Source organism: Drosophila takahashii, chromosome 3L (assembly GCF_030179915.1).
Source record: "Drosophila takahashii strain IR98-3 E-12201 chromosome 3L, DtakHiC1v2, whole genome shotgun sequence".
Lineage (NCBI taxonomy): Eukaryota > Metazoa > Arthropoda > Insecta > Diptera > Drosophilidae > Drosophila > Drosophila takahashii.
The window spans coordinates 33,247,433-33,274,807 of record NC_091680.1 but is presented as its reverse complement, the minus strand read 5'-3'; the positions used below and the strand labels follow the sequence as shown (position 1 = coordinate 33,274,807).

General features: G+C 39.3%; 2 protein-coding genes across 3 annotated transcripts in view; one reads left to right on the top strand and one right to left on the bottom strand.

Moving 5' to 3' along the window:
• Snap25 (Synaptosomal-associated protein 25kDa) overlaps nt 1-27,375 on the top strand; it is a 510,490-nt gene that overhangs the window by 275,825 nt on the left and 207,290 nt on the right. The gene's annotated exons all lie outside the window — the stretch shown is intronic.
• Nucleotides 12,768-26,633, bottom strand: LOC138912936 (uncharacterized). Its single transcript, XM_070214959.1, has 3 exons — nt 26,450-26,633; nt 25,977-26,384; nt 12,768-13,567 (listed from the first exon to the last, which is right to left on the bottom strand). Exon 3 carries the CDS (start codon nt 13,316-13,318, stop codon nt 13,013-13,015), a length of 306 nt encoding a protein of 101 aa, XP_070071060.1. The 5' UTR covers nt 13,319-13,567; nt 25,977-26,384; nt 26,450-26,633; the 3' UTR covers nt 12,768-13,012.

The window sequence follows — 27,375 nt, the reverse complement described above, 5'->3', positions numbered from 1 at the left end:
CGTAAAATAGTGACAGGTTTGGGCACTGTTTGTGAATCGTCACTGTGAAGGAAGTAAGAAAAACAATTTTAAAAATTCCAAAACGATACACAAAAACCTGATAAGTGTCCTAAAAATTAGGGACATAAGGTGTCTTTAGATCAAAAATGCATTGTAGAAGAAAATATTTTTATTTTATTTTTAAACGCTGTTCACAAATGAAGACTTTTAAACTTTGCTGTAACTTTAAAATTTTAAACGCGCCCACCTTCTCTTGTGGTTCAGTTAGATTGAATTTTCCAAAACGACCGTATAAAAGAGACATGTAACTATTTAATTCCGAAAAGATTACCAAAATTGGTTGACCACTCTTGAAGATATATCCCCAAAGACGAAGAAAATTTGTGATTTTCTTAAATTAAAGATACCGCAAATACCAGAGCTGATGGACTATAGGCGTAGTGGCAACTTATGCTTAGAAAAGCCTCATTTATCGAAATAAAATGGTGGCAGGCCTGGACACCGACCCATGTCACATTTTGTCGGCCTGTGTTATCAATTCACAACACTGACAGGTTTGGGCACTGTTTGTGAATCGTCACTGTGAAGGAAGTAAGAAAAACAATTTTAAAAATTCCAAAACAATTTACAAAAAGCTGATGAGTGTCCTAAAAATTAAGGACATAAGGTGTCTTTGGATCAAAAATGCATTGTAGAAGAAAATATTTTTATTTAATTTTTAAACGCTGTTCACAAATGAAGATTTTTAAGCTTTGCTGTGACTTTAAAATTTTGAATGCGCCCACCTCCTCTTGTGGTTGAGTTAGATTGAATTTTCCAAAACGACCGTATAAAAGAGACATGTAACTATTTAATTCCGAAAAGATTACCAAAATTGGTTGACCACTCTTGAAGATATATCCCCAAAGACGAAGAAAATTTGTGATTTTCTTAAATTAAAGATACCGCAAATACCAGAGCTGATGGACTATAGGCGTAGTGGCAACTTATGCTTAGAAAAGCCTCATTTATCGAAATAAAATGGTGGCAGGCCTGGACACCGACCCATGTCACATTTTGTCGGCCTGTGTTATCAATTCACAACACTGACAGGTTTGGGCACTGTTTGTGAATCGTCACTGTGAAGGAAGTAAGAAAAACAATTTTAAAAATTCCAAAACAATTTACAAAAAGCTGATGAGTGTCCTAAAAATTAAGGACATAAGGTGTCTTTGGATCAAAAATGCATTGTAGAAGAAAATATTTTTATTTAATTTTTAAACGCTGTTCACAAATGAAGATTTTTAAGCTTTGCTGTGACTTTAAAATTTTGAATGCGCCCACCTCCTCTTGTGGTTGAGTTAGATTGAATTTTCCAAAACGACCGTATAAAAGAGACATGTAACTATTTAATTCCGAAAAGATTACCAAAATTGGTTGACCACTCTTGAAGATATATCCCAAAAGCCGAAGAAAATTTGTGATTTTCTTAAATTAAAGATACCGCAAGTACCAGAGCTGATGGACTATAGGCGTAGTGGCAACTTATGCTTAGAAAAGCCTAATTTATCGAAATAAAATGGTGGCAGGCCTGGACATCGACCCATGTCACATTTTGTCGGCCTGTGTAATAATGGGGTATTTTATGTATATAATTAGAATATCCTTGTGTAATGCTATTTTAAATTCGAATATATCCAATAGTTCAGTTATAATTACAGGCCTTTGTTCATGTTTATAAATTTCTTGTAAGTCTTTATTGTTTAGAATTTTAGTATTAAATACGTCAGTTTTGGCAAGTGTAATTGTATCCATTAAATTCATAAGATCGTAAGTAATTAAGATATTTTCTTAGTGGAATTTCTTGATTTTTAAAGGCTGTTTTAAATTCTTCAGATAGAGCTTTTATTTCTTTAAATATTTTAGAATTAATGACGAATTGATCATTACTATTTTGTATTAAATTATTTACCTTATTTTGCACTGTTATAAAGTCTATATAAGTATTTTGATAATTTTTAAGTCGTGGGATATTTCCCAATTTACACTAGTTTAGAGCAAAAAATTGTAAGCCTTGAGACCAATTTTTTGCTCTAAACTAGTGTAAATTGGGAAATATCCCACGACTTAAAAATTATCAAAATACTTATATAGACTTTATAACAGTGCAAAATAAGGTAAATAATTTAATACAAAATAGTAATGATCAATTCGTCATTAATTCTAAAATATTTAAAGAAATAAAAGCTCTATCTGAAGAATTTAAAACAGCCTTTAAAAATCAAGAAATTCCACTAAGAAAATATCTTAATTACTTACGATCTTATGAATTTAATGGATACAATTACACTTGCCAAAACTGACGTATTTAATACTAAAATTCTAAACAATAAAGACTTACAAGAAATTTATAAACATGAACAAAGGCCTGTAATTATAACTGAACTATTGGATATATTCGAATTTAAAATAGCATTACACAAGGATATTCTAATTATATACATAAAATACCCCATTATTACACAGGCCGACAAAATGTGACATGGGTCGATGTCCAGGCCTGCCACCATTTTATTTCGATAAATTAGGCTTTTCTAAGCATAAGTTGCCACTACGCCTATAGTCCATCAGCTCTGGTACTTGCGGTATCTTTAATTTAAGAAAATCACAAATTTTCTTCGGCTTTTGGGATATATCTTCAAGAGTGGTCAACCAATTTTGGTAATCTTTTCGGAATTAAATAGTTACATGTCTCTTTTATACGGTCGTTTTGGAAAATTCAATCTAACTCAACCACAAGAGGAGGTGGGCGCATTCAAAATTTTAAAGTCACAGCAAAGCTTAAAAATCTTCATTTCTGAACAGCGTTTAAAAATTAAATAAAAATATTTTCTTCTACAATGCATTTTTGATCCAAAGACACCTTATGTCCTTAATTTTTAGGACACTCATCAGCTTTTTGTAAATTGTTTTGGAATTTTTAAAATTGTTTTTCTTACTTCCTTCACAGTGACGATTCACAAACAGTGCCCAAACCTGTCACTATTTTACGTAACTCATAACTATTTTTGAGCATAAGTGACCCTTGCTTTAAAAATATTTATACATGGACGTAAGCTAAAAGCTGGAGGGGGATTACACTTCAGGCATTTCAGCCCCCAAAGATTAGTAGGCTACGCTCATGTGCTTATACTCAAAGCAAAACTACTTAGATTGTTTAGAATTATGATATTTAAAATTGTGACAGGTTTGGGCACTGTTTGTGAATCGTCACTGTGAAGGAAGTAAGAAAAACAATTTTCAAAATTCCAAAACAACTTACAAAAGCCTGATGAGTGTCCTAAAAATTAGGGACATAAGGTCTCTTTGGATCAAAAATGCATTGTAGAAGAAAATATTTTTATTGACTAGTTTTGAGTTGCTATTCACGCTGAACAAATTAAAAAAAATTCCCAAAGAACCGTTCTGAAGATATTCGCAAAAATCCAGATTTTGGGCACTTCTTTTATAAACTAGCTGTAACAAAAAAACGCCAGAAATGAAACATGTCTGTAGATTTAGTAATTCAGTAGTAAGTAGTTAGTTAGTATGTTTTATTTTTTTGATATAAGCCGGGGTAGGCATATTTTTAATTAACACGCCTCACAAGAAAATAGTTCTTGTTTTTATGTTTGTCGATGTCATATAGTTAAAAAAAGACTCCTGAAATCTGCGGGTAGTTGAGCCCCCACTGTGGCATGTTACTTCATCTGGGTTAATATATATTATAAAAGTCGCCCGTGTCTATCACGGCCGAGAATCCATAAGTCCGCCGGGTGTCGTCTGCGGAGACGACGTCGGCCCAGTGGTGTGGCAAGACGTCTAGCCAGGCGGTTAGAATGCACCAGAAGCCGATCCCTGTATCGATTCGAGAACTGAGTTCAAAAATTTGGTACTCCGGTGTCACGAAATAAAACGCTATTTTCGAGGTAATGATGCCACTTCACCCCAAGCATCCTCCGCAGTGCTTTTGTGATGCAAGTCTGAACTATTCTTAGCGACGTGTCGCAAGCGGTGCCCCAGCATGTTATTCCCCAATTTAGGGTCGGGAGAACAATGGTTTTAAGGAACCGCACCTTGGCCTGAAGGGATAATCCGCTATCTGAGCGAAGTAGCCAGTCCATTTTGTCCAGTTTCATCCTCGCTGACCCACAAACACGGTCAATCTGACCCTTCCAGCATTGACGGCGGTCTAAGGTAAAACCGAGTTATGTTACTCTTTGCTCGTGCTTAAGTCTATCACCATCCAAGTAAAGACTACGGGATCGGCCAGGTCGAAGGGCAATGGTGGCATGTTGCGTTTTATCAACGTTTATTATTATTATATTATAACGAGAGGCCCAACATTCAAACTCGTTCAAGAATGTCTGGATACGCCACGAGGCCAAGGAGGGGGTGCTGCCAGTAGCTAGGAATTCAGTATCATCTGCATAGGTGGCAAGGAGAGTATCACGAACCACTGGGTTTGGGCGATCCGAAGTGTAAATTGTGTACAGAACCGGGCCAAGGACACTTCCCTGTGGGACATCAGCACGAATTAGACGTAGTCCAGAAAGATATCCACGAATGTCAACGGCAGAAATGACACAATGAGCTTCCAGAGTCCCTCAGGCAGTAGTGGCATTAAGTTATAGAATAGACCTTCATGTCAAAAGCCTGTGTGACTTTAAGAAAAACGGCCGAGGAATATATCTATGACCTTCTAAGCCATCTAGAATGTGGTTCACGACTCTGTGAACCTGTTCGACAGCGGAGTGGCGACTACGGAAACTAAATTGATGGTTTGGTAGAGCGTCATCCAGGAGCCTGTTAAGTACGATCCACCCAAAAATCTTGGAAAACGTGGACAGGAGACTTATTGGCCTGTAGGTCTCAGGGAAGCACGGATCCTTGCCCTTTTTAGGGACAATTGTAACTAGAGCACGTTTCCAAGGGGATGGAAAGGTTGAGTGACGCATTAAAGAGAAGGCAGAGCTGCGCAATGACAGAGTTGGGAAGTGACTTTGAAACTTTACCATCGACCTTATTCATACCAGGAGCTTTTGTTGGGACCAATCGTTTAATATGATCACGGACCTCTTCCTCATCCAATGGTCGCACAACAACAGAAGGACCGAAAAGGAGTCCAAACCTAGAAGTTGTGGCTCAAACTTCCTAGTCTGTTGCAAAAGCGAACGGATTAAATCGGTTTTTCAGGTTTCTGCTATCGTTTAAGAGAAAATCTGTGAAGAGGTTGTCTTTTCAGATTTCGTGTGCATTTCCATAATGCAAACCCATGATCCTGGTTGGGATTAATTGCACTGAGATGATTTACTTATACTAAATTCCCAAATCCTACATACATCTAGACGTCATCAGCGTACATATGAATATCACAGTTAGATAAGAAACTAGGAAAGTCATTTATATATAACGTAAAAACCAGAGGACGAAGAACAGAACCTTGCGGAACACCACGGTTGAGGAACACAAACGAAGATAAAATGTTAGACAAAACAACTGTTAGGCGGCGATTGCTTAAGTATGAAGTCATTAGCTTACTTGTAGTGTTTCACGACCCATCGTCACAAAAACTAAATACGCATCCCTAGAATCATGACCCGATAAGTAATTATCGAAAACTGAACTATCGTCATCGTTCGCACTCGGCACGCTAAACGGCGGCTATATAAGCTATATACGTTCCGACGATCTTCGAGGAAACATACCAGCAACCAGGAGAAATATCCGGCGCCGACGCGACTCCTAGGCCCTTCCGAAGCGCCGACGGGACCCCTCGGCCCTTTCACAGCGCCGACGCAACTTCTCGGCCCTTCCGTAGCGCCGACGCGACTTCTCGGCCCATCCGCAGCGTTGAAGCTCGCAGTAAGCAGGGAACCTCTTGGCACTTCCGTAGCGCCGGACCAACGACAGCAAGCATTCCTTACCCGGCCCTTCCGTAGCGCCGAATCGACGAAGCAAGCAGTTCACCACTCGGCCCTTCCGTTGCGCCGGACCAACGGCAGCAAGCATTCCACCTCCCTTTCGATCTATAAAGGAAAATACAAATATCTGTCGCGAAACCTGACCACGGCAAGTTATACCGACTCCATAAACAGGGTCGTTACACTGTGTCGAATGCCTTACTATAATCAAGTAAAACTAGGAATGTCACATTGGAAGAATCTATTTCTTCCATATATCCTCTGCTATTTTTAAAATGACAGAAGTGCAGCTCCTGTGTCTTCTAAAGCCAGATTGTTTATCATTGAGCACTTTATTGTCTATTATAAAGTTATTTATTTGTGCCGTCATTAGGCTTTCGAAAATTTTAAGCTTCCTACGCAGCGCAAGTTTATTTCAGCCAAGCGCCACGCCCCCTCTAACGCCCACAATCGCCCGAGAAGTATAAAGGCAATTTTGTTGTATATATTTATACCTATACGAAATGTAGAAGACATTTTTCAAATCGGACCATTCTCGTTCTCTCTTGTTTTGTACTGTGTTCCAGCTGCGTGTATATATTTTTACATAAATATTCCAGTACAGTCCACTTCTACTACACTGCATTTTTAAATAAATTTCAAGACCCTAACAACACAAACATACAGTACCACACGGCCATTAATGCTTAAATCCTAATTTTTAAAAATATATATTCGTGTGTAATAAATATATAATCCAGCCACAGTAAATATTTCCAAATCAAAGTGATCCGCCGAAATTGGCAGCTTTTGTGTTTTTACTGTGTTTCCTGCTGCGTGCATATTTCTTACATAATTATTCCAAAATACAGTCCACTCTATTTACTTACATTTGGAGCCAATTGTTTTAACTGTGATAAATTCCCGCAAACAAATTTTGCTCTTCACACTTATTCCGCTTTTCGTCTTCAAAACTCCCGCAATCAGTGCCCTCACTTTATTCAGCTGTTCGTACATACATACACACGTACATATCGAACGTACTTCCACATATTCCGAACCGCACCGTGTTCCTAGGGTATCAAAAAAAATCTATTCTCAAAGCGAAGTATAACGAAACGTATACAGTATACGAAAGATTTGCCGGTCAGATCCTCGATCTCGAAATCCAACAGGGCTCTTCCCCAATATCTCAAGCTCCAGTAACTCCGTCCCAAAGTTCCATATCTTATGGCTGTCGACTCCCTCTTATCGACACAAAGGTTTTCTCGGGCGATTATCTTCGCTGGCCTACTTTCCGGGACCTTTTCACGGCGATATATATAGATAATCCGAGTCTAACGCCCGTTGAAAAATTATTCCATTTAAAATCAAAAACTTGTGGCGAAGCTAATTCCATAGTTTTAAAATCCCCACTCACCAATGATAAGCTTGGTCAAATCTAACTGAGCGTTTCGAAAATAAGCGATTCCAGGGAACAGCCACCTGAAAACTCTCTTCAATGTGCATTCTATAGCACAAGAGTCTGGAGATGCCTTGAAGGAACTTCAAAACACCGTTCAAGCATTAGCATTGAGAATTGGGACCCATCCTGGTTTATATGTGCCCTACGAAACTGCCAAAGATAACGCTCTTACTTATTACTATATGGCAAGAGCTGAATTCCGTCTTAACTGAGCGTCATCAAACTCTGGAGGCCATCGATACCATCCGGGCCGCTAATTCACTTTCTCCAAAAGCGTGGACATATTCAAGATAAACATTCAAGATAAACAGTTATGCTCTAAGTGCTTTGCAAGCAGCCATAAATTGCAGGATTGCAAAAGCGCTTACAATTGTTTGGATTGCCATAGTCGGCACCACACATTGTTGCATTCAGACAACACCTTTTCAACGATTTCGAGTCCAATAACTACTAGTAGGCAATTGTCTGCCTCATTTCCAGGTTTTCAACGCACATAGGACTGCAAAAATTTCCGCTTCGGACCTTAAGGTCCTTCCTAAAAAATATGATTACTGGGTTCCACATCCCGCCTTGGATGGCAGACGTTCCCGAGGTATTAAATCCGGTAATACTATATATTAGCGGACTCACCCCCGAAACTTGCGAAAAAATTATCCTCGATGGACCGCGATTTCTTAAGAATTTACGTGCAAAAAGAACTTGGCGGTCGGCCATGGCTCTCTTGGAATTGAAATTTAAAGTTCCCGGTTTTGCTATAAAAACAAGTATGCTTTTTATATGTACACTAGGGTGGACTTATTTTGTATGAAATTTCTAAGGCCATGCTCTCACCCCTTTCATATGGCCTTTTGTATCTGTTGGGGCGGGGGTGGCTTGATTGTCGAAGCGATGATGAGTCCCAGGAAAAGCGGCGGTGGAAATCCGCGTAGAATCCATTAATCCATAAAAGAAAGAAAAAGTAAAAAATAATTAGTTTTAGTCGGTGCGCAACGGCTTTAAAGCAGGGCCCGAAAATAACTGTTGTATGATCAAAAGCACTTTAATGATCGGTTTTATAAAGATTGGGGGTGATTTATTAATTTTTAATTCGCGTTACCAAGTTGCTGCCGGCTTGTTTTATTCTCTAACTTCAAGTGTGTGTGTGTGTTTCCAGTGACTTCCAGTACAATACAATTTATCTAAGTTGGCAGCGCCTTGGAGCAGCTGATTACAATAACATTTGTAGCTTAACAGCTATAAGAGCGCGAGCTTTGAACTTATAATTATTTACATTATGTGTTTACAAATTCTTTGGGGCTAGTCCCCAACATCCCGGCCCCATTGAAAGTAATCCTTGACTTTCAAGAAACCGGCAATAGGGCAAGCTTGTGAATGGGTCGTCGGCAAACTTCCTTGGTTGTACGAATATCGGCAACGCGTACCCTGTTGTCTCCTCCCGGAATGGCTGCGACGATCCGGCCTAGATTCCATCGTTGTGGTGGCATGTTGTCTTCATGTACTATTACCATGTCGCCCACGGAAACATTGGGCGACGCCTGAGTCCAATGGCTTCTATGTTGTAGTTCTTGAATATATTCCAGCGACCAGCGACGCCAGATTTGATCCTTGATGGCACAGACTCGTCGCCAACGCTCTAAGTTCTCCATCTTGGAGTCAGTCTCCGGCGGATCGGGTAGTGCGCGAAGGGCATCGCCAACCAAAAAGTGGCCCGGGGTGAGAGCCGACAAGTCATTTGGATCCGACGAAAGAGGCGACGAGAGTTCAGAATCGCCTCGACTTCAGCGAGCGCAGTGCTGAGTTCTTCAAATGAAAGTCGTGCATCCCATAATGTTCGATTAAGAAGACCCTTGACGCTCTTGACGGCCGATTCCCAGAAGCCTCCAAAATGGGGTGCCCTGGGGGGTATAAAGTGAAAATTTATAAATTCGTTGTTACAAAACTAATTTGTTATTTCAATGGTTTCCTTCTTGAACAGGAACTCTTTGAGTGCTTCTAACTTGTTGTTTGCTCCCGTGAAGTTAGTTGCGTTGTCACAGAAGGCATCCGAAGGACGTCCTTCCGAGCTATGAAACGTTTGAGAGCGCCGAGGAATGAGTCCGTTGACAGGCTTGAGACTAACTCGATATGTATGGCCTTGACCACAAAGCAAACGAACACACTTATATACGCCTTGCTAGGTGGCTTGCCGCGAATTCGCATGTAAATGTTTACTGGGCCGCAAAAATCAATTCCGCATTTTGAGAATGGTCTCGAGGGGATAAGCCGATCCTTGGGAAGTTGACCCATGATTTGGTTGAGTAAAACCGGGCGATATCGTACGCAGTGTACGCACGAACGTACGATTCGGCGAGCAACATTCCTGGCGTTGACGATCCAAAACTGTAATTTGCTTAGGGCCACTAGCGTTTTTGGACCAGCATGGAAGTTTTTTAGATGAACGTACCGCATGTATTGGTCTACAAAGTGATTGTTGTTTGGCAACAAGATTTGATGTTTTTGGCTGTCAGAAACATCAGCGAAAAGCGGAAAAGGCCAAGATTTTTGAGATTGCTTCGAATATGCTTGCCGCTTTGCAGCAGATTAAATTCCTCGTTAAAGTACTTCTTTTGTAAATTCCAAGCAATACAATGCATCGCGCGTCGAAGTTCATCTGCGGACGGTGGTGAGCTATCGGCTACTTTACGACCACCGTACAGCCTCTCGAGATAAGATCTGCAGGGTTGAGGTGCGTAGGAACATGCCTCCAACGGCAAGCGGTTGTTTCCTCTTGAACCTCCGACACGCAATTGCCTACGAACGTCGATAATGTGGCTGAATGTTGACGGATCCAGTGTAATACAATTTGTGAATCGCACCATAACCATGCTCATGTGACCCAGATCTTGAAACTCTTGCATAAATTCATTATATTGTTTTCTAATGCCGGGTGTTCGATGTAATCGCCGCTCTAGGGCTCGAAATCGGTTTGTAGCTATATCAATTGATTCTCCTAACAGACTACAATCGTCCTTGAAAGGGAGACGAACAATAACGCGACCTTCTATGTCGCGACGAACTGTGGTTAAGAATATCTCTTCGCATCTTGTTTGGTCGGGTGTGTAAATCTCACTTGAACTCTTAACTTCTTCAATTTTCCATAATTTGCTGAGATTTTAATTAATTTGGTCTTTGATTGGATAATTGATTGAGTATATGATAATTGATGAGGAAGAGACGAATTATAGCATCGGCCAGATACTACCCACCCTAGCAACGATTTTTGTAGTACAGGTAATTTGGGGCTAAGTTTGATTTGCCCAACCGACAAAATCTCGTAAAAGGTCTCTGTACCAAGGAGTAAGTCAACACAACGAGATTTGTTGAAATATTCATCGGCAAGGGATGTGTTCTGCGGCAAACTCCATGACGATATATCAATTTCTGTGTTAGGGTGATGAGCGATACTAGGGGTGACACAAAAATCAAGAGTAAGTTCGAAATCGTTGAAGCGGGACTTGATACTAGTTGTAGTACGATGTTTAACCTGGGTACGTGAATCACCCAAGCTGCGAATTTTAATGATTTTCTTCGTTCGTGGTATACGAAGAGTTTGTGCAAACTCATCAGTAATAAAGTTGATCTGCGAACAGGAGTCCAATAATGCTCGTCCCAATCTGTAGCAGCCGCTGGCGTCCTTGACCAGGACTAACGCAGTCGCCAGGATGACATGATCTTGGTCGTGTTGCTGTTGCGTATGAGTTACTGCCTCCGGAATGTACGTCGGATTAGGCCGCGAAGATGCAGCGACTGTTAGAGCCGGACCGGATGATTCCGTATGCAGTAAGGTATGATGTGTACGCGAACACGTCCGACATCTTTGCGATGACGGACAATTGGATACTTGATGCCCCTTGCTAACACAGTTTAGGCACAGCCCTAATCAAAGCGAAGTATAACGAAACGTATACAGTATACGAAAGATTTGCCGGTCAGATCCTCGATCTCGAAATCCAACAGGGCTCTTCCCCAATATCTCAAGCTCCAGTAACTCCGTCCCAAAGTTCCATATCTTATGGCTGTCGACTCCCTCTTATCGACACAAAGGTTTTCTCGGGCGATTATCTTCGCTGGCCTACTTTCCGGGACCTTTTCACGGCGATATATATAGATAATCCGAGTCTAACGCCCGTTGAAAAATTATTCCATTTAAAATCAAAAACTTGTGGCGAAGCTAATTCCATAGTTTTAAAATCCCCACTCACCAATGATAAGCTTGGTCAAATCTAACTGAGCGTTTCGAAAATAAGCGATTCCAGGGAACAGCCACCTGAAAACTCTCTTCAATGTGCATTCTATAGCACAAGAGTCTGGAGATGCCTTGAAGGAACTTCAAAACACCGTTCAAGCATTAGCATTGAGAATTGGGACCCATCCTGGTTTATATGTGCCCTACGAAACTGCCAAAGATAACGCTCTTACTTATTACTATATGGCAAGAGCTGAATTCCGTCTTAACTGAGCGTCATCAAACTCTGGAGGCCATCGATACCATCCGGGCCGCTAATTCACTTTCTCCAAAAGCGTGGACATATTCAAGATAAACATTCAAGATAAACAGTTATGCTCTAAGTGCTTTGCAAGCAGCCATAAATTGCAGGATTGCAAAAGCGCTTACAATTGTTTGGATTGCCATAGTCGGCACCACACATTGTTGCATTCAGACAACACCTTTTCAACGATTTCGAGTCCAATAACTACTAGTAGGCAATTGTCTGCCTCATTTCCAGGTTTTCAACGCACATAGGACTGCAAAAATTTCCGCTTCGGACCTTAAGGTCCTTCCTAAAAAATATGATTACTGGGTTCCACATCCCGCCTTGGATGGCAGACGTTCCCGAGGTATTAAATCCGGTAATACTATATATTAGCGGACTCACCCCCGAAACTTGCGAAAAAATTATCCTCGATGGACCGCGATTTCTTAAGAATTTACGTGCAAAAAGAACTTGGCGGTCGGCCATGGCTCTCTTGGAATTGAAATTTAAAGTTCCCGGTTTTGCTATAAAAACAAGTATGCTTTTTATATGTACACTAGGGTGGACTTATTTTGTATGAAATTTCTAAGGCCATGCTCTCACCCCTTTCATATGGCCTTTTGTATCTGTTGGGGCGGGGGTGGCTTGATTGTCGAAGCGATGATGAGTCCCAGGAAAAGCGGCGGTGGAAATCCGCGTAGAATCCATTAATCCATAAAAGAAAGAAAAAGTAAAAAATAATTAGTTTTAGTCGGTGCGCAACGGCTTTAAAGCAGGGCCCGAAAATAACTGTTGTATGATCAAAAGCACTTTAATGATCGGTTTTATAAAGATTGGGGGTGATTTATTAATTTTTAATTCGCGTTACCAAGTTGCTGCCGGCTTGTTTTATTCTCTAACTTCAAGTGTGTGTGTGTGTTTCCAGTGACTTCCAGTACAATACAATTTATCTAAGTTGGCAGCGCCTTGGAGCAGCTGATTACAATAACATTTGTAGCTTAACAGCTATAAGAGCGCGAGCTTTGAACTTATAATTATTTACATTATGTGTTTACAAATTCTTTGGGGCTAGTCCCCAACATCCCGGCCCCATTGAAAGTAATCCTTGACTTTCAAGAAACCGGCAATAGGGCAAGCTTGTGAATGGGTCGTCGGCAAACTTCCTTGGTTGTACGAATATCGGCAACGCGTACCCTGTTGTCTCCTCCCGGAATGGCTGCGACGATCCGGCCTAGATTCCATCGTTGTGGTGGCATGTTGTCTTCATGTACTATTACCATGTCGCCCACGGAAACATTGGGCGACGCCTGAGTCCAATGGCTTCTATGTTGTAGTTCTTGAATATATTCCAGCGACCAGCGACGCCAGATTTGATCCTTGATGGCACAGACTCGTCGCCAACGCTCTAAGTTCTCCATCTTGGAGTCAGTCTCCGGCGGATCGGGTAGTGCGCGAAGGGCATCGCCAACCAAAAAGTGGCCCGGGGTGAGAGCCGACAAGTCATTTGGATCCGACGAAAGAGGCGACGAGAGTTCAGAATCGCCTCGACTTCAGCGAGCGCAGTGCTGAGTTCTTCAAATGAAAGTCGTGCATCCCATAATGTTCGATTAAGAAGACCCTTGACGCTCTTGACGGCCGATTCCCAGAAGCCTCCAAAATGGGGTGCCCTGGGGGGTATAAAGTGAAAATTTATAAATTCGTTGTTACAAAACTAATTTGTTATTTCAATGGTTTCCTTCTTGAACAGGAACTCTTTGAGTGCTTCTAACTTGTTGTTTGCTCCCGTGAAGTTAGTTGCGTTGTCACAGAAGGCATCCGAAGGACGTCCTTCCGAGCTATGAAACGTTTGAGAGCGCCGAGGAATGAGTCCGTTGACAGGCTTGAGACTAACTCGATATGTATGGCCTTGACCACAAAGCAAACGAACACACTTATATACGCCTTGCTAGGTGGCTTGCCGCGAATTCGCATGTAAATGTTTACTGGGCCGCAAAAATCAATTCCGCATTTTGAGAATGGTCTCGAGGGGATAAGCCGATCCTTGGGAAGTTGACCCATGATTTGGTTGAGTAAAACCGGGCGATATCGTACGCAGTGTACGCACGAACGTACGATTCGGCGAGCAACATTCCTGGCGTTGACGATCCAAAACTGTAATTTGCTTAGGGCCACTAGCGTTTTTGGACCAGCATGGAAGTTTTTTAGATGAACGTACCGCATGTATTGGTCTACAAAGTGATTGTTGTTTGGCAACAAGATTTGATGTTTTTGGCTGTCAGAAACATCAGCGAAAAGCGGAAAAGGCCAAGATTTTTGAGATTGCTTCGAATATGCTTGCCGCTTTGCAGCAGATTAAATTCCTCGTTAAAGTACTTCTTTTGTAAATTCCAAGCAATACAATGCATCGCGCGTCGAAGTTCATCTGCGGACGGTGGTGAGCTATCGGCTACTTTACGACCACCGTACAGCCTCTCGAGATAAGATCTGCAGGGTTGAGGTGCGTAGGAACATGCCTCCAACGGCAAGCGGTTGTTTCCTCTTGAACCTCCGACACGCAATTGCCTACGAACGTCGATAATGTGGCTGAATGTTGACGGATCCAGTGTAATACAATTTGTGAATCGCACCATAACCATGCTCATGTGACCCAGATCTTGAAACTCTTGCATAAATTCATTATATTGTTTTCTAATGCCGGGTGTTCGATGTAATCGCCGCTCTAGGGCTCGAAATCGGTTTGTAGCTATATCAATTGATTCTCCTAACAGACTACAATCGTCCTTGAAAGGGAGACGAACAATAACGCGACCTTCTATGTCGCGACGAACTGTGGTTAAGAATATCTCTTCGCATCTTGTTTGGTCGGGTGTGTAAATCTCACTTGAACTCTTAACTTCTTCAATTTTCCATAATTTGCTGAGATTTTAATTAATTTGGTCTTTGATTGGATAATTGATTGAGTATATGATAATTGATGAGGAAGAGACGAATTATAGCATCGGCCAGATACTACCCACCCTAGCAACGATTTTTGTAGTACAGGTAATTTGGGGCTAAGTTTGATTTGCCCAACCGACAAAATCTCGTAAAAGGTCTCTGTACCAAGGAGTAAGTCAACACAACGAGATTTGTTGAAATATTCATCGGCAAGGGATGTGTTCTGCGGCAAACTCCATGACGATATATCAATTTCTGTGTTAGGGTGATGAGCGATACTAGGGGTGACACAAAAATCAAGAGTAAGTTCGAAATCGTTGAAGCGGGACTTGATACTAGTTGTAGTACGATGTTTAACCTGGGTACGTGAATCACCCAAGCTGCGAATTTTAATGATTTTCTTCGTTCGTGGTATACGAAGAGTTTGTGCAAACTCATCAGTAATAAAGTTGATCTGCGAACAGGAGTCCAATAATGCTCGTCCCAATCTGTAGCAGCCGCTGGCGTCCTTGACCAGGACTAACGCAGTCGCCAGGATGACATGATCTTGGTCGTGTTGCTGTTGCGTATGAGTTACTGCCTCCGGAATGTACGTCGGATTAGGCCGCGAAGATGCAGCGACTGTTAGAGCCGGACCGGATGATTCCCTATGCAGTAAGGTATGATGTGTACGCGAACACGTCCGACATCTTTGCGATGACGGACAATTGGATACTTGATGCCCCTTGCTAACACAGTTTAGGCACAGCCCTAATCTTTTTGCGTGACTGAAACGATTCTCGAACGAGAGATTAATATACTGTGGGCACCGAAGTATTTTGTGTTCCGCACTTGAGTACATGAGACAGTTTTGAGCTGTACAGCTGAAGGATAAGTTAGATTGATGCCTCTGTGGGCGTGGCCTCTGGTTGCTCAAGTTGATTAGTTGCGGTTCGGGTGATGGGTGGCTAGATTTCAGGTACTGACAATGGCGTTCGATAAGCTTAACGAAGTTGTCCCAAGTGGGTAACGTGATGTAGTTCAGGGACTCATTCCACTTTCGAATAATTTCCTGGTCTACCTTGCTAGTGATGATCGAAATTAGCATTAATTGAGCGATATCTAACTCTTTTCCCAAGGACAAGCAGGAATTATAGAGAGCAGAGGCATTGTCGATAAGACTACGTAATTGTTTCCCATTTGGTTTGGGGACACCAGGTAGAGCAAAGAGAGTGGCTATATTATCGATAAATACAAGGGTTGGGTTATCGTAGCGAGTTTTTAGTCGTTCTAAGGCCTTAGGGTAATTTTCCGATGTAATTTGAAAAGCCTTAACGGTTTCCAATGCTGATCCACGAAGGCAATTTAATAACTGATTGAACTTTTCGATGGGTGCTAATTGACTTTGATTTCCAACAACCTCCCTGAACAATGTTATAAAGTTTTGATATTCAGAGTACTTGCCATAAAATATCGCTGATGCGAGTCGAGGTAGTTTTGTTGCTGGCCTGGCGAGATTGACATTTATATCGCCAATTGCAGTACTGTGTGCATCAGGGCCAAGCTGATCCTGGATGCATACCTTTGTTCCGATAAAAAGCTCCTGTATATCTCCACGGGTATCGCGATTTATCTCCTCGGCGTCCAATTCCTCGATCTGAGACTGCAACGATAGCGCCTGCTTGAAATAGGCTTCGAGTATTGACAGACGACAAGTTAAATCCGCAGCGGAGCGTTGTTGCATTGGATCCACAATGGTTTTGATACGTGTCATACTCCTACGGGTATTGAAACGCTGTGATTTTAATTGTTCTAGGTCAGACATTTTGAAATTATTGAGCCAAGGTAGATTTAGTCGATTGTTGACGAAATGTTTGTTAAGGATGGAAATAAAGACTCACTAATTGGGCAATAGTGGAGGTTGACTAAAGATTTTCTTAATGTCTTGCAAAGTAAAGTTGTAGATGTGTATAGAGTCAAAATCTGCTAAGTGGGCCACCCCTGTTCCGAAGTTCCGATTTTCATCGAACTTTTTACTTTTACGGTTCAAACAAACAAAAACAATTTTGAGTTTTACGGAAGTTATAGGGGTCGAAATATGGAATTTTTGACACTTTTTCGAAAAAGTTGCACTCAGTCATTAATTCATAATTTCGGAACGGTAAGAGATATCTTTATGATGTTTTCACTAATCGCTCAAGAATTGATATAGCTTTCCATAAAAAAATGTAAAAAAAATTAAAATTTATTTTTGTTAAAAATAAATTAAAATTTTTTTAGTTTTTATTTTTTTCAGTGTTTTTCACCGGCTATAGAGTTTAAAACCATTTGAAAATGAAGTTTGATTCATTACGAAAAAGATCAAAAAAAAAAAGAGGGGCCCGGCCAAAGGTTTTTCGCAATATCGATTTGAAGAAGGGCGCACAGCGGTTTTTAGTTAGTTTTTATTTTTTTCAGTGTTTTTCACCAGCTATAGAGTTTAAAACCATTTGAAAATGAAGTTTGATTCATTACGAAAAAGATCAAAAAAAAAAAGAGGGGCCCGGCCAAAGGTTTTTCGCAATATCGATTTGAAGAAGGGCGCACAGCGGTTTCCCATACAAAAACGGCTTGCTCGTGAAAACTGGCTGGTCAACACATGCCGTAGCGAGCGTAGCGTCAGCCAACTACAGCTGTCAATGGGGGACTTTTTGTCGTTTTGTATGGGAAACCGCTGTGCGCCCTTCTTCAAATCGATATTGCGAAAAACCTTTGGCCGGGCCACTCTTTTTTTTTTTTTGATCTGTTTCGTAATGAATCAAACTTAATTTTCAAATGGTTTTAAACTATATAGCTGGTGAAGAACACTGAAAAAAATAAAAACTAAAAAAAAATTTTAATTTATTGTTTATGGAAAGCTATATTAATTCTTGAGCGATTAGTGAAAACATCATAAATATATCTCTTACCGTTCCGAAGTTATGAATTAATGACTGAGTGCAACTTTTTCGAAAAAGTGTCAAAAATTCTATATTTCGACCCCTAAAACTTCGGTAAAACTCAAAATTTCGAAAAACCGTTCAAATGAAGTTCTTATATTGTCGTTATGCACCGGAAAAGTAAAAAAGTTCGATGAAAATCGGACCTTCGGAACTGGGGTGGCCCACTTGGCAGATTTTGACTCATACAGACTTGATAATGTGTGTAGATCTACTGTAGAATGTAGATATCGATGGACGAATGTGTAGAAGTGATGTTGAGGTGAGGAGGCGAGGTTAGGTTGAACGCGCGTGGCGTAACTCTCCGAGAAGCGTTCCTTGCGATGATTAGGCGATGTTGGCAGATGATGCCGTAGCCTTAGCTGGTTCCGGGGCGTTGGGCCGGCGGCGACGATATTGATGGAGTGTAACGACGATAAGATGAACGGCTCAGCTAGGATGCCTTGCTACGATGGTTGGGATGAGTGGCACAAGCTGCACACTCCGACGACGATTGCCAATGTGATGTGAAATAGCGCGGACAGCCGAAAGTTGATCAATCACGTGCTCCAGTTATATGTGGTGTATGTGAACACACATATGTATGTATGTAGACGTGCGCTCCGACAATTGCCAATTATTTAATTAATTAATAACTGCCCCACGTTGTGCGCCAAAAATATATGATCAAAAGCACTTTAATGATCGGTTTTATAAAGATTGGGGGTGATTTATTAATTTTAAATTCGTGTTACCCAGTTGCTGCCGGCTTGTTTTATTCTCTAACTTCAAGTGTGTGTGTGTGTTTTCCAGTACTTCCAGTACAATACAATTTATCTAAGTTGGCAGCGCCTTGGAGCAGCTGATTACAATAACATTTGTAGCTTAACAGCTATAAGAGCGCGGGCTTTGAACTTATAATTATTTACATTATGTGTTTACAAATTCTTTGGGGCTAGTCCCCAACAACTGTTATTTTCAAAAACTGAAATCAAAAATTCACCCATTAAAAAATTTTTTTAAATTTTATTTGCACTTCATGTATGCCTCCTAACAAAAACGTTTATTTCTTAATTTTTTAAATTTAAATTAAAATTAACGGTTAATAATGAGTTTAAAAATAAACATTAAAAATAACTATTATTTTTAAATTATCTCGTAAATAAAATAGTTACTTTTAACTTTTATTTTTTTAGTCATACAATAACAGTTATATCTGATTTTAATTAATAAAAGTCAAAAATGAAAGTCTCACAAAGACTTTTATTCTGACACTCCGCAAATAAAAGTCTTTGCCATATATCTCGCAATCAGTTCAAGTCTAAACTATCAAATTTGGATTATGGGTTGATCATAATTATTTTCAAATTTTAGGATATTCCTTAGCCATTTTTAAAATTACATTTTATTTAATATTTAAATGTATATTCTCACAAATCCTGATTCAACATCATTGAGTTACCATAGACTTTTTTGTATTTTTTGTATATATGTAACTTCTATGTTCTGTGGAAGTAATATGACGTCACCATTCTTGCATATTTTTGCATAAACTAATCAAAAAATTAACGCGACGAATTCACCATTTATTATAGATATCATTAGTTAAGTTATTTATGATTCACACAGATATATACCTCTTTTCTTAAAATTTCGCGGTCTTCGAAGAATCGATATAGAATATGTCTTAAGTTAAGCTGTATATAATCCACACAAATATATACTCCTGTTCTTAAGAAATCGCGGTTTTTAAAACAAATATTTTTGTTATGGTTGGTTTGATTTAAATTGATTCTTCAAAAACCGCGAAATCTTAGGAACAGGAGGACCTTGGGTTTGGTTGGACCGTTCTCTTCCTAGCCACAGCTTTATTTCCTATACCTGGCTCTATAAATATCGACTCTTAAAAAACCGCAAATTCTTAAGAACAATTAAATGTTTTTTTTTTGCTAAGAAAATGGCTTCAAATTTATTACAAATTTATTGAAAAACGAGGACGGAAGCTAACTTCGGCAAGCCGAAGTTTTAATACCCTTGCAGATTTCACGAATGAAAACTTGACTAAAATAGCAACATGAATTAATAAACAACAAAATATTCTATAATTGAAAAAAATAAAAATTAAAAATTTTTCACCCTATTGTTCCTATGGGAGCTATATGATATAGACGTCCGATCGGCACGCGCTTTTACCCTGATTTAGGTACGCACAAAAAAATACGATTTGGAAAGTTTCATGGGAATAGCTTATATTTTGCGCGAAATATCCTGAAAAACGTAAAATTTTGACCGATTTCACCCTATTGTTCCTATGGGAGCTATAAGATATAGACGTCCGATCGGCACGCGCTTTTACCCTGATCAAGGTATGCGTAAAAGAATAAGATTCATGTCAAAAGCTCTTACACTGAGCGAAATATCTTCATTTTGTGAAAGCTATATCCGATTCTTCCTATGGGAGCTATAGGATATAGACGTCCAATCGGGTCGGCTTTCAAACTTGATCTGCGTACACATGTTTTAGGACGACTGTGAAAGTTTGAAGGCGCTAGCTTTTAAACTGAGCTCGGAAACGGTATTGAAACAGACATACAGACGGACAGACGGACAGACGGACGGACGGACAGACGGACAGACGGACAGACGGACATGGCTATATCGACTCCCCTATTGATCCTGATCAAGAATATATATACTTTATGGGGTCGGAAACGTCTCCTTCACTGCGTTACAAACTTCTGACCAAAATTATAATACCCTCTGCAAGGGTATAACAAGAGAGAACGCTATAGTCGGGTTGGTGTCCCGACTATCTAATACCCGTCACTCAGCTAAAGGGAGGGCAAACGCTGTACTCGGGTTGGTGTCCCGACTAATAATCGTAACTCAGCCAAAGGGAGTGCGAGGGAGATAGATATATATTGACAATTTTGAATGCGTATAACTTTTTAATGGATGGTCCGATTTGAAAAATGTCTTCTACATTTCCATAGATATAAATATACACAACAAAATTGCATTTATACTTCTCGGAAATATTTAAAGATGTGGTTGCAGGACCCATTTTAAAATCGTTAGTGGGCGATTGTGGGCGTTAGAGGGGGCGTGGCGCTCGGCTGAAATAAACTTGCGCTGCGTAGGAAGCCAAAGAATATGTGTGGAAAATCTCAACCTTCTAGCTTTTGTAGGTTCTGAGATCTCAGCGTTCATACAGACGGACAGACAGACAGACGGACAGACGGACAGACGGACATGGCTATATCGACTCGGCTAGTGACCCTGATCAAGAATATATATACTTTATAGGGTCGGAAACGCTTCCTTCTACCTGTTACATACTTTTGCACGAATCTAATATACCCTTTTACTCTACGAGTAACGGGTATAATATGAAGGATGTTGTTACTGTAAGGTCTGCTTGCTACAAGTTGTTATCGACCAATGAATTATTCATTTTAAAAGAGGTTGTGCTGGCGACGCTGCTTCTTAAAACTAGATTTTGTCATCTAACCCTTGGGAGTTGTGTAGCTCTGGGTTTCACTATTTGTCGAATAAGAAATTATTAGATAGTGGAAAATCGCGATGAGGAATAGATTGAAGCATGCCAAAATTTTAAACTAATTACAGGATCACTAGACGAGTCGATCTAGCCATGTCCGTCTGTCCGTCCGTTTCTACGCAAACTAGTCTCTCACTTTTCAAGCTATCGGGATAAAACTTTCCCAAAAGTCTTCTTTCTATTGCAGGTAGTATATAAGTCGGAACGAGCCGGTTCGGACAACTATATCATATAGCTCTCATAGGAACAATCGGGAAAAAAAATTAAAAAAAAATATATCTTGGGTGTTTTTGAACCTATAACATCCTACTTTTGGAAATGTCATTTTTTATCTAATTCTGAATTTCGAATAAAATTTTTTCAAAATAGGACGACTATAACATATAGCTGCCATAGGAACGATCGGAAAATTAATGGGAATATAATAGGAAATAAATTATTACTTCGTTGGTTTTTATTGTATTCTTTCTACTCTAGGATATAACTCTTTTCAAATATTTTCGAATTTCGATTTTAATTTTATCAAAATCGATCTACTATATCATATAACTGCCATTGAAACGAACGCAAAATTATTAGAAATAATAGGAAAATTAACATTATTGCGATTTGTAAATTAATAGGAATTATCTGCAAGGGTATATAAGCTTCGGCTGGCCGAAGCTAGCTTCCTTTCTTGTTTCTAATAAAACTTATAACTGTTACGGTCTCTGCTTTAAAGTTTGTTACGCGATTTTCAGATTCATCTAAATGCCGTAGACTTGATTTTATACTTTGACAGTATTTTAAAAAGTATCTTAATCACTTTCCCGAGCTATTTAACAGAGCATGTAAAAAACAGTTGACTATTTCTAGCTGTCTCAAAATAACTCTCACTTTGGGACCCTTTGAGCAAATAGTCACATAGAAACTGTTTATTTCCTTTCAAAGGGTTTTCGGTCTTTGGTCAACCAGTAACCGATTTTTTTGTTTCAAAACGGTTTCGGTTGATCAAAGACCGTTTAAACTGAACGGAGAACAAAAACGGTCTTTTGACTTTTTATACCTATGTGTTTAAACACAGAAGATGTTCTATACTCCAAAAATGTTGTTTTTTTTTCCAAATATTTTAAACCTAATTACATGTTTTAAATTTAATTTTTAAAAATAATTTCATTTTTTATTTATAAAAATCTTAAACAAAAAGTATTTTGGATTTTATTGTGGGTTAGGCTAGAACGCAAAGTACAGAACTTTAGCAGACCAATATTTCCAGTTATTTTTTTACCTAATGTAAAATATGAAAAACCGCGAGTCCTTCAGAAGATTATGGAAGATGAAGATGATTTACTCGGATAATACTATCTCTTAGACGCTTTATCAAACAAAATAAAAAACCGCGAGTTCTTCAGAAGATGACGGTCATTATGTATATTTACTCGTATAATACCATCACTTAGAGGCTATATCTTACAAGACTTAAATCCTCGAATTCTTCAGGAGATGATGGCCATTGTATATCTTTACTCGTATAACAGCATCACCAATGGCTTTTTATCATAAAATTTGAAAACAGCGTATTCTTCAAAAACCGCGAGCTCTTCAGAAAATTATGGCCTTTGTATGTCTTTACTCTTATAACAGCATCACCAATGGCGCTTTATCATAAAACTTGAAAACAGCGTATTCTTTAGAAGATAATGGTAACAGTAATTGTAATGCACCTGGTGGTAATAATTAAGTTATTTACCATATATGTATTTTCAAATATATGTTCTATATATTACCTTAAATTTTTAAAGGTGAAAGGCAAAGGAAAGACAGAACTGTCAAAAAAGACCGTTTTTACTGAGCATTTCAAAGTTTTGTTCATCTACTAACAGTTTTTTGGGACCGTTTCATACAAACGGTCCCAAAAATCGGTTTTTTGAAGGACCGAAAAAATTTATTTTCAGTCGAGAACGGTCAACCGAAAACCGAAACAAACTGAAATGAAGGGTTTCGCTCAGACCGAAACCAAATTTTAACATTTTTTTCGGTTTCGTTCAGACCGAGACAGCAAACGAAAAAACGATCAACTTTTTTTTACATGCTCTGCTATTTAACAAGTGATGAAGTCGGTGATAAAATTCAAATTGTTGGGAGACAATTACAACTTAAAAACAAGAGAGAACGCTATAGTCGGGTTGGTGTCCCGACTATCTAATACCCGTCACTCAGCTAAAGGGAGGGCAAACGCTGTACTCGGGTTGGTGTACCGACTAATAATCGTAACTCAGCCAAAGGGAGTGCGAGGGAGATGGTCCGATTTGAAAAATGTCTTCTACATTTCGATAGATATAAATATACACAACAAAATTGCATTTATACTTCTCGGAAATATTTAAAGATGTGGTTGCAGGACCCATTTTAAAATCGTTAGTGGGCGATTGTGGGCGTTAGAGGGGGCGTGGCGCTCGGCTGAAATAAACTTGCGCTGCGTAGGAAGCCAAAGAATATGTGTGGAAAATCTCAACCTTCTAGCTTTTGTAGGTTCTGAGATCTCAGCGTTCATACAGACGGACAGACGGACAGACAGACAGACGGACAGACGGACATGGCTATATCGACTCGGCTAGTGACCCTGATCAAGAATATATATACTTTATAGGGTCGGAAACCTGTTCTACCTGTTACATACTTTTGCACGAATCTAATATACCCTTTTACTCGTAGAGTAACGGGTATAATAACAATAATAACGAATAATCAATGACTTTTGGCTTTTAACTTATAACTATTACGGTCCCTGAAAAATAATAGTCAATATCGTTGTATCCTAAGCCAGCATTTCTTTGACGAAAATTTTTGTTGGCGAACGTAAAAGTAATAGTTAATCTTCAAAATTGTAAAATATAATCTCTATTTTATTGTGAGTCACAAAAAAAAAATGGTGGGTCGGGGATCGAACTCGGTTCTTTTTGCCGGGAGCCAGAAGCTCTACAGGCTAGGCTACGTCCAACTGTTAATATTCATGAAATAAATTTCTACTTTACTCTTTTATTCGAGCAAAACCAAAAAGTTGACATGTTAAAATCTGACAAGAAATGGAATGGTGCAAATTCCTAGTTTTACACTTAATTTTTAATTTAATATTAAAAACTTAATTTAATTTAATTTAAAAACTTAACTTAAAAACTTAAATTTTAATTTAAAACTTTAGGGCCATTGCGCATTGCCTAAACGATGATATAAAATTTTTCGGTTTTCGCATAAATTTATTGGACACAGAAACCTACCATTCAAGATGCTGAGCTCAGTTGACCTTAAAAAGTCCACCCTAATGTACATTTTTCCCTCTTTGTCAAAATAAGACTAATTTAAAATTCTAAAAATCTGTTAATTTGGTATTAAAAGAGAACTAGTCCCCACAACCGCGTAAAAATGATCCTCGATGCACAGCGATTTCTTAAGAACTCTCATAGCCATGGATGACCACATGTGTATTTTTATTATGATAATCAGAAGAAATCGCAGTCCAAGGAGTATTATATATTTCAACCTTTCTTTAAGTCTTTTTCACCCAAAAGCAAACGTCTAGATAGAATTTGTTTTTCTCAGCGACACAAGAATCCTTATTCAGCAACAACTACTTGTTTAATACTGCAGAAGAAACACTGCGCCACAGACGAAAAAAATTTAAGAAAAAATCGCGCGATTATTCTACTACTTTCTTTTTTAATGCACAAAAATAGTGGGGGTCCTTGGATGCCTATGATCGTTCCTGACCGTCACTAAAATCTCGATACAGCATTGTGATAACAATCATATGTCCTTTATAGACCACGCTCCACTCATAACATGATTATTTGCATACGTTTTTTCAGTAGACAAAAAATACAATTAAACAAGAAAGGAAGTTACCTTCGGCCAGCCGAAGCTTATATACCCTTGCAGATAAATTAATGCTCACTCGGTGCAGTTCCAGGGATTCCAGATTCAGCGTTTCTATTTTTGAATTTTGTTTTTAAGTAGTCAAGAATTAAAACGCCTACCTCCTACAAAGTTACAATGAATTTTCTCATATTTGTTTGAATATTCCTATGGAAGCCTTAAGATATAGTGGTCCGATCCGGCTCGATCCGACATATATACTACCTGCAATAGAAAGAAGACTTTCGGAAAAGTTTCATCGCGATAGCTTTAAAACTGAGAGACTAGTTCGCATAGAAACGGACAGACGGACAGATAAACAGACGGACATGGCTAGATAGACTCGGCTATTGGTGCTGATCAAGAATATATATACTTTATGTGGTCGGAAACGTCTCCTTCACTGCGTTGCAAACATCTAACTGAAATTATAATACCCTCTACAAGGGTATAAAAAATGTGACAAAATTCTACACTTTTTCTTATAGGAACTCATTTAAGCAATTAAATAATTTCATAGGAACTCATTTAAACAATTAATTTATTTTATAGGAACTCATTTAAACGTAATTACTTTGATTGAAAATATGAGAAAAGCACCCTTGTTTTTTATAGCAAAACCGGAAACTTTGAAATTAAATTACAAAAGAACCGCCAAGTTTTTTTTGCACGTAAATTCTTAAGAAATAGCGGTCAATCGAGGATAATTTTTCCGCAAATTTCGGGGGTGAGTCCGCTAATATATAGTATTACCTTAAATCCTACCAATGCCGAGTCTGCCAAAAGATCCATCCGCTACGGAAATGCCACCGCTTTCTGCGGCTTAGTGCCGAGAAACGGCTCCAGGAAGTATGTATCCACCAGTACTGCACCAATTGCTTGGTCCACGATCATTCCAAAGACTCCTGCCGCAGTGATGATCACTGGCACAAGTGCGGAAAGGGCCACCACACTCTACTACATAAGGACGACCGATTGTCTTGCTACGGATGTCCTCGCAAGGGGGGGGGAGAATGTTCACGCCAAAAGGGCGTTTAATATCGGGAGGCAGTGTCGAGCAGCAGTTTTCTCCAGATGTCCACATCTCGCGCGCTCCCTCTGCCCTTCGCTCTCCCTCTCCAACTCTCCCGCAACTCTCCGCTCCGCTCTGGAGCCACTAAGCTAAGATTAGAGTAGGGAGTTCTATTTTCAAGTGCACGTCGTGCAATAACCCCGAAGTTTTCCACCTTGTTTTCGGTATCATTTCTACGAGGATTTTCATCCGCAATTCCCTGGAACACAAGCACCTTCGACAATCAAGCCACTCCCGCCCCAACAATATGATTAATTTTTTGGTTGTCGGATACTTCAACGACGGCGTGTTCAAGATTTTTAATTCCCAAACTTTTATTTTTGTCGGATAATTCAAATTCGGCGTGTTCAGGATTTTTAATTCCCAAACTTTTATTTTTGTCGGAGAATTCAACGACGGCGTGTTCAGGATTTTTTAATCCCAAACTAAATTCGCTTTGATTTCCCATATCAGATTCGGATCTGACTCGAGTCTTTTCATCAAAATATTTTTTTTTAAATAAATTCTTTTAACGGAAGAATACTGTTTTTTTCGGACAAGGAATGTTGATTTAAATTATTTCCGTTGTTATACCCTTGCAGAGGGTATTATAATTTTGGTCAGAAGTTTGTAACGCAGTGAAGGAGACGATTCCGACCCCATAAAGTATATATATTCTTGATCAGGATCAATAGGGGAGTCGATATAGCCATGTCCGTCTGTCCGTCTGTTTCAATACCGTTTGCGAGCTCAGTGAATGAATTTTATTCTTTTACGCATACCTTGGTCAGGGTAAAACCGCGTGCTGATCGGTCGTCTATATCATATAGCTCCAATAGGAACAATAGTGTGAAAAATTTTATCTTTCTTATTTTTCAATTATAGAATATTTTGTTGTTTATTAATTCATGTTGCTATTCTAGTCAAGTTTTCATTCGTGAAATCTGCAAGGGTATTAAAACTTCGGCTTGCCGAAGTTAGCTTCCGTCCTCGTTTTAATTTAATATTTCTTCCTTTCCATTATATTTTATCGTTCATTAAGCTGTATCAATCACAGCTTCGATTTTTTGTTTAGTAGGTTATACCCTACTAGCAAATCTG